The sequence below is a fragment of the Chelonoidis abingdonii genome, chromosome 3 (assembly GCF_003597395.2).
Source record: "Chelonoidis abingdonii isolate Lonesome George chromosome 3, CheloAbing_2.0, whole genome shotgun sequence".
Taxonomy (NCBI): domain Eukaryota; kingdom Metazoa; phylum Chordata; order Testudines; family Testudinidae; genus Chelonoidis; species Chelonoidis abingdonii.
The window spans coordinates 72,832,306-72,840,040 of NC_133771.1; the positions used below are offsets into that span (position 1 = coordinate 72,832,306).

At 48.0% G+C, this 7,735-nt stretch overlaps 1 protein-coding gene across 7 annotated transcripts in view; it reads right to left on the minus strand.

Moving 5' to 3' along the window:
• Nucleotides 1-1,453, minus strand: part of MAP3K7 (mitogen-activated protein kinase kinase kinase 7) — a 76,003-nt gene extending 74,550 nt beyond the window's left edge. For all 7 annotated transcript variants that reach the window (XM_032772656.2, XM_032772655.2, XM_032772652.2 and 4 more), the window contains exon 1: nucleotides 1,317-1,453. In XM_032772656.2, coding sequence (XP_032628547.1) covers nucleotides 1,317-1,406 — 90 coding nt within the window. In that variant the 5' untranslated portion in view covers nucleotides 1,407-1,453. The remainder of the gene's footprint in view (nucleotides 1-1,316) is intronic.
• Nucleotides 1,454-7,735: the final 6,282 nt, after the last annotated feature.

The following is a 7,735-nucleotide window of genomic DNA, read 5'->3' on the forward strand; positions in this document are numbered from 1 at the left end:
TTTCAGCAATAATTAATCTGCTAAGGAGTTAAAAGCACAAAGATTGTAATGATGCCAATGTTTGTTAAGTCTAGATTCCGCAAGTCATTCTGCATGTGTAAATTCTACTGAGTTAAATGGGGGTCTGCCCATGCACACAACACTTTGACTTAAACAGGGACTTCACAAGGACAGAGGGATACAGCTGTATGGAACAACTACTTGCAAGATAAGGGCCTTGATGAGCAAGTTAATATATCTCCACTCAACCTTTTAGGAAAACACAGATTGCTCCTGAGAAAATCCACTCTGACTCCACAAATACTCTTAGAAACTGCTTCTTAATCAATTACATACCAACTGCAAAGAATTTAAGACAATCCTTCTATAACCAACCTTTCAGTGTAATATTCAAGTGGGAAACATTTTTCTTTAAACTAAGTAAAACATAAATGGACAATTGAATACCAAAGATGTAATACGGGTCACATGAAATAAATTCATTACACAAATGCAGCACTGACGTTAACGTAACAGCCACTGGATTGTAGCATCACTTAAGTTAGTTTAATAAATTTTAAAAAGGGTCTTTTATGCCTAAACACGATAATGTATGCGTAAGAATATGGATAATAATCAGCAGCAGCTAGATACCACAGTAATGGATGCATTATACGTGCATTAAATAGGATGGATGGATGGAGAAAACAAGAGACCTGCAAAAATAGACGCATTAAATGGAAGCATTACAATATAGTTTAAAAATTCTCCATTTGACTGTGATGATAAATTCGAATTTATCAACTGCCACCAAAGTTTGGGTTAAATTTAGACTAACCTGAAATTCAGTTTACAAAAGCTGATTGGTTCCTCAGGTTTGTAATACCTAAACTCCCTGGCAGCTCAAGTTCACAGCCCTTTGTCTATTTATACATGGTTACTGTGCCCATTATTGCACTATTTAGGCATTTCTGAGAGGGAGAATAGCACAGAATTTACTATATAGATCAGAGAGGGCCAGCTCTACCTGCCTGTTAGTGGTTCCACAGCCTCTCTCATAAGATTAGGGTTTTGCCTCAGTCTCTAGGAGCAGAATCTTTCCTCCCACCCAGACACCTTTGTGCCAGCTGACTGCCACTCTCCTCCCCCCCGCCCCCGGCCTACCAGTCCCAGGGCTGCAATACTTATGTAGTTTGTAAAGTGCTTTGGGGTCCCGAAGGGTAAAAGCTGCCCTAAGCTCTAGGGAGCGGTACACCTAGGGATCGCCCCATGGGCCAGGTGCAGGAAGGTGGTGGGGAGTCTCCTAACACCCCCGGCTCCGCACGGGGCTCGCTCACCTCTTCCACCTCGATCTCCTTGTAATCAATTTCTTCGAAGTTGAGGACTGGGGGAGTTTCGATCATTTCAGCGGAGGTGACACCAGACATCCCTTCACTGGCAACTGCGGCTGGAGAGGGCAGAGCCGAGGCAGAGGAGCGGCTCAGGAGGGCCGCCGCGGCGGCCCCCCCAGCTGCACAGGACCTGGGGAGCGAAAGGGCCTGGCGGAGGGCGCCTTCCTGGGCGCCGCGCGGGCGAGGCCGCACTCCGCGCGATCCCGGCATGCGCCGCGCGACCCACCGCCGAGGGGGGCCCACGCCGCAAATTCCCCGCCTAACGCGCCTGGCCGCTCTAGGCCGCCGGCCTGCGCGGACTGCGCGTCCCACGCCAGAGTGAGACGGGACGGCCCGGGGCGGAGGGCCCGCCGCCTTCGCCGGCCCCGGGGAGAGCGGACGAGGGGAAGGCCGTCCAGAGCGCGACTCAGCCGCGCTACTGCAGAGGCAGCCGTCTCCTGCGCCCGGGCGAGGGGAGTCTCTGGCTGCTGTCTGTGCTAAACCGCGAAGCGGCCCATGGCCTGCGGCCGGCTACTTCCACCCCGCGCGCGCCGCCGAGGCGTCCCGCCCCGGCCCCGCCTCCGGTCCGCCCCGCGAGGCGCCCGCCAGGGGGAGCCGCCCCCCGAGCCGCACAGGCGGCTGGGACACGCACCGCATAGCGCGCCCGGGCTCGCCCGCGGGAGGGGAGTGGCGTCATGAGCACAGCAACGGCAGGGGGAAGTCGTTGTAACACCGCCGCCGCCCGCATACACCCGCAGCACACAGACTAGGGGGTTGATTTACAAGCGGCATCCCAGCTTCCCGTGGGAGGGACTGCAACACACACAGCAACCGTCCCACCCCCACCCCGGAGCAGACGGAAAGGCGGTTGTAACACACACAATCTACACCAGTACCTCCCCTTCCACCCCCGTCCCGCCCCACAATACCTCAATCATCCATCCCACAGAGCGAGGGGGTCACATTCCAGGGTGCAGGTCAGCCAGTGAAAGGTCGCATCACTGCTTGCCCTGTGACCTTGTTTGCCTCACAATGCTTTCCTTCTGTAACACAGCGTGGGCTGCTCACAACCAGCCTAGTGAACCTACGAGCGTGCAAGTCACACCCTGAGTGTCTGTGTCTAGCTGCAGTCCTGGTCCAGCACTCTGACCTCAGTAGCCTGTCAGTATCACCGCAGTCACACACTGGCTTCCAGCAGCCTTGGTTACTACTTGCAGCGTTATCACAAAACACTCCAAGTCCTATAAAAATTGTTCCAACACCACTGTGCAAAATGTATGCAAGGATATTATTTAAAAAACTATGTATCTATACTGAAAACTGTGTTCTTGTGGTATGTAAATTAATACAGGTCACCATAAGGTGATAAGTTCTGGTCAGGCAGTGGTAGTATCTCCCTGGCTGTTCAATGTGTATTGTATATCTTGCAGTGTACCTCTATTTGCATACTAATAGAGATTACAGAAGCTAAAGGTGGGTGCCCTGATTATGATGAAGATTAAAGAATTAGTCTGGTGTATCAGGAGAATGCGAGGAGACACACAGTATCCTTCATCTGGTGGTCAACCTGCCAGTGTGATTGCCATATGAACAGAGGGTCACAGCTGTTCTAGCTGGGAGAAAGACTTTGGATGAGATAACTTTTGTGAGAGACAGGAGAAGGTCTTGTTATTTAAGTCTAGGCTCTAGAAGATGTATCATAATTTTCTTTTAGATGTAACCAATTGTTTTCAATACTTCTACCTCCTTGCTATTACTTGATCTCTGTTCTTTATTAAATACACTAATACTAGTTTTCACTATAAACAAATCTAAGTGCCATGAGTTAAGTGGAGTGGTGATCCTAAAGTGAAACTGGTAAGCTGAGGTGTATTGTTCCTTGGGAATATTGTATCTGTAAATACTGTGAATGTCCATTGGAACAGGGTCTGGACACTCCAAGGAAACACTTTGAGGGCAGCTGGTAGCAAGGTGCCTCACAACCTCGGGCACCCTCAGGAAGCATCACACCAAATAAGTACCTACAATAGAGAAAGCCACAAAGGAGCTGTTTGCAGCTCCTTCATCCTGGGGCCAGTTTATGATTTTTGTTGTTCTCACACTTTGGAAATCCACAAGTAGCCAGTAGATCCTGCAAAAATGTAGTATGTGATCATGTAATTAAGGATGGTCTCATAAGGCATATTGCACAAGGAACTCTAATTAAGGTAGCACACACAACCTTAATTCTGGCTTTTCCTAGCTTTTGAGTGCTTGACTTTGCTGCCTTACTGTCATTTTGTATGACATTTCTAAGGTTTTAAAAAAAGAAACCAGAAAAACAGAAATTCCATCATGTGGAACCATTGACACCCACATGGTTCACCAGCAGGGCTGGAATCCTTAAAGTAACTGAAAGCAGTAGTAGATTGTCATTGTCTCCTAAAGGGAGATGAGGCACATATTTTGTTAGTGGATTACACAAATATTTGGTTACAGGAGGAAATATAGACATTCAGGAATCCTGGGTTCTATTCCAAGTTCTGAGTGGAGTATACAGTAGTGGTTACAGACCCTTCTGCTCCAGTTTTCCCCAAGTCTGGCCCCTTTGGTTGCAGGCCTCTCCAGCTTGCCTTTATTACAGTTTCCCACCAGACCTCCTTGGCTCCCTGTTGGAATTCTATTATCCTCCTGCCCCTTTTTGGCTCCTGGTCCCGTTCTCCCTCCTCCATCATCTCCTTGGCCCAAGCCTCCCCCCACTTGGCTCCTTGGCCCGGTTTCCCCACCTTGGTTCTTCATCCCAGTATCTCCCAGTCCTTTGTCCCACCCTCAGGCCCAGCTCTTCATCTCTCTTCATTTCAGTTAGGCTGTTTCCTGCTGTTACTCACTGCCTGGGTACCAGCAATGGGAGCACTGAGAGTGCTAGAGAGACAGACTCCCTGCTGTCAGTTCAAGTGCTTGGCAGCACAGTGGGCCCTGATTATTTCAAGGTAAGTACTGGTTAGTCCCTGAAGCCCTGGACAGGGACTCCACGATGATGGAATCTTTGGCAAATTCAGCCATTCTAAAACATTTTTACCATGCATGTGCAAATTGAGATTTTCAGAGGTTCATAGTGTGATGGGTTTCCCTGGGTGCCACCTGGAATGGGGGAACCACTGAGCCCTCTGACCCATTAGCCTGGGCTCCCTCTCACACTGTACTGCTGTGATAAGTTGCAAAGCCATCCAGCCGGCACTTTGACCAGCATTCATACAGGTAGGGACACACCCAACTTCAGTTGTACACAGGCTCCCTAACCACCAGCTTCCCAGCCTGGGACCTCAAAGCAGTACCATCCTGCCCTGGTCAAATCTGGCCAGTATATGGGTTTAATACCTGGTCCACCTTTCCCTCAGTGTGAAGAGAACAATGCACGCTTGGAGTAACCAAGCAGAGATTTTCCCTAGCAGTCCAGTCAAAGCTCACTGGTTTAGATTAAAACAAAAACAAGTTTATTAACTACAAATGATTGATTTTAAAGTGATTATAAGGGATAGGAAACAGATCAAAGCATATTACCCAGAAAATAAACAAAAAATGCAAACTAAGCTTAATATACTAGATAGATTGGATGTGAATTAGCAGATTCTCACCCTAAAAGATGATACAAGCAGGCTGCAAATTCTTAAGGGGCAAGCTGCACTTGCTTTTCAGCTTAGATTCCCCAGGTGTTTCATACACAGGCTAGAAATCCCTTCAGCCTGGGTCCACCACTTCTCCCAGTTCAGTCTTTGTTCCTCAGGTGTTTCCAGGAGTCTTGTGTGGGGAGTGAAGAACCACAGATGATGTCACTCCCTCCTTATCTAGCTTTTATTTATGGTGGGAAACCTTTGTTCCAAAGCTTGGTTCTCAGACCAGACTGGAAAAATACTGACATCCCAAGATGGAGTCCAGCATCATGTGGCCTGGTCAAATGTCCTTGTAGAGTCATAGCAGTCATCACTCACAGGCTGTCTGTAGTGTTCTCAGGAAGTCTCACCAGGTGGGAAATAATTCAGCTTCCACCTTGCATGGGTGAGTAGCCGGGTCAGGGTGTGCTCCTGCTTCCACAGTGCACTTGCTCATGCACCCTGCCTGGTGCTTGGGGCAGCCCGCGGGGATGGAGTCCCCTGCTCCTTCAGGTGGAGGGGGTCCACTGGCCCTCTGGCAGAGTGAGCAGGCTGAAAGCAGCATTTCACCTCACTGCTGACCCCACTGCACATGGGACCCCTAGTGGGGCATGGAGGAATGTCATGGTGGGGGAGTGGCAATGCCACCCCCATGCTGGAGAGAGGGTTAGGGAGGGGGGCTCAAGCAGCCCCACATGCAGGCATGCAGTGGGGGGTATGGCTCGGACCACCAGCCCTGCTGGTGTTTGTGTGGTGGAGGGGGGCTCAGACCAGCCCTGTGCCCGGGGGGAAGGGGACCACAGGAGGCTTGCAGATGGGCAGCGGGTGGCGGGCAGGGTTTTGGAGGACCAGCGCGGCACACAGGCAGGCGGCAGGGTAGCTTGGGCCAACCCTGGGTGCCAGTGGGGAGAAAGACCTCAGTCTGTCCCTGCATGGGCGGGAGTAGGGCCGGCCCACAACATTTTGGCACATGAGGTGAGAAGCTCAAATGACACCCCCTCGCTTGGGCCAAAACTTTGAAAGGTCTTAATTCTGCCTTCTTCCTGTTCTACTCCTCTCATGGTATTGCTCTGCTACCTACTCCAATAAAGGAGAACTAACAATTTAAAATTCCTTGTTCAAAATTTTTAAGTAACACAACTTTCAAATCCCTGAACAGCAAATGTAACTTTTCTTGTCTGCATAGTAAACACTGGCATTTTTATCTGTTTGAATAATCAAAGTGTGCTTTCCGTGCCTTCTTGGTTGTAAAGATTTGAACTGCTTCCTGAAGGTCCACAGTCTGGGCCAGCTCATGCTCTATTGAGATGGTTGCAAGACTGTCATTGTGGAGCGTAGCTGTGTTTTTATTAACTTCAGCTTGGAGAAGCTGCGTTTTCCACTGGCAACTGTTACAGAAAGTGTTAGAAGTATGCGCAGAGCAACAAAAGCATTTGGAAAGAGGGTGGTCATCTTATTTGTGCACATATATTCCAGAACAGCCTTTGGAGTTGATCCTGCTGAAATGTATCTTGAAAGGGCTTTCAGTTCATCACCTTAAAACACTCGCATCAATATCACGTGTCATCATTTGTCAACACTGTCTCTAGTGCCCTGCATTGCTGGTGTAGGTCTTCTTCAGGTATAGTGAGGAGTTTTCGAATATCATACAACATCCCAAATATATTGCTGTGTTCCCTGAGCTGCATGAAATGTTCTTCAACTGACTGCGGTGCACAATCTAGCACCCAGTTAAATAATTCAACTTTGAATTGTTGTTTGGGGTCTCTTATCCTGTGCCTTGTAATCAAAATGTTGTGTTCTTCGTGATTCTTGTATTCTTGAACGAGTGGGAAAATAGCTTCAGTGTGAAGTTCCTCTGCCAACTTCTGTGCATTCTTCAGAACGTTTTGAAATGCCTCATCTGACCGGTAAGATTGTAGATATGACTTTGCTTTGTTCAGTTGTTCCATTGCTCCAGATATATCAAGGTCAACACCTTGCAATCTCTTGTTTACAACATTTATTTCAAACAGTATATCATGCCACAACAGTAAGCCACACAGAAATTTGAAGTTATGTATGTTTCTGGTGATTCCATTTCCCTCTGCCACTGTTCTCCTACAAACAGTTCCTGTCATAGCATTATCCTCCATAATGGCAACTATGGCATCATCTATCTTTCCAATTTGGTGTTTAATAGGCTTTATCACCTCCACTTAACTTTCCTGTTGTGTGGCACTCAATGGTTTCAGTGTCAGAGAGGATGTTCCCAGATGTTGTGTCAAAATTTGCCATTGATGAGTTGATGCAGAGAAAAATACATAAATGCTTTGAATTACATTAAAAAATTCAGCAGCCTCCCTAGAAGCTGATGCTGCATCACTGACCACCAAGTTCAATGAATGAAAACTGCATGGGACAAAAAAAAGCTTGAGGGTTTAACTCTCGGATCCGTGTCTGCAGTCCTCTGTTCTTTCCTCTCACATTGGCACCATTATCATAGCCCTGACCTCTCATGTCAGCTATTGCAATTCCCATATCTTCCAGCTTTTTAAGAAGCACATTTGTCATACCAGCTCCTGTAGTATCACCAATGTCAATAAATTCTAGAAAATGATCTCTTACAGTCACCATTGCAGGGACGTTTTCACTAGGTTCTGTTGTTACAAAATGCACCATTAAAGTCATCTGTTCCTTATGGCTGATGTCAGGTGTGCAGTCGAGAATAACAGAGTAATATCTTGCTGACTTCAGATCTGCCACAATCTTCTGTTT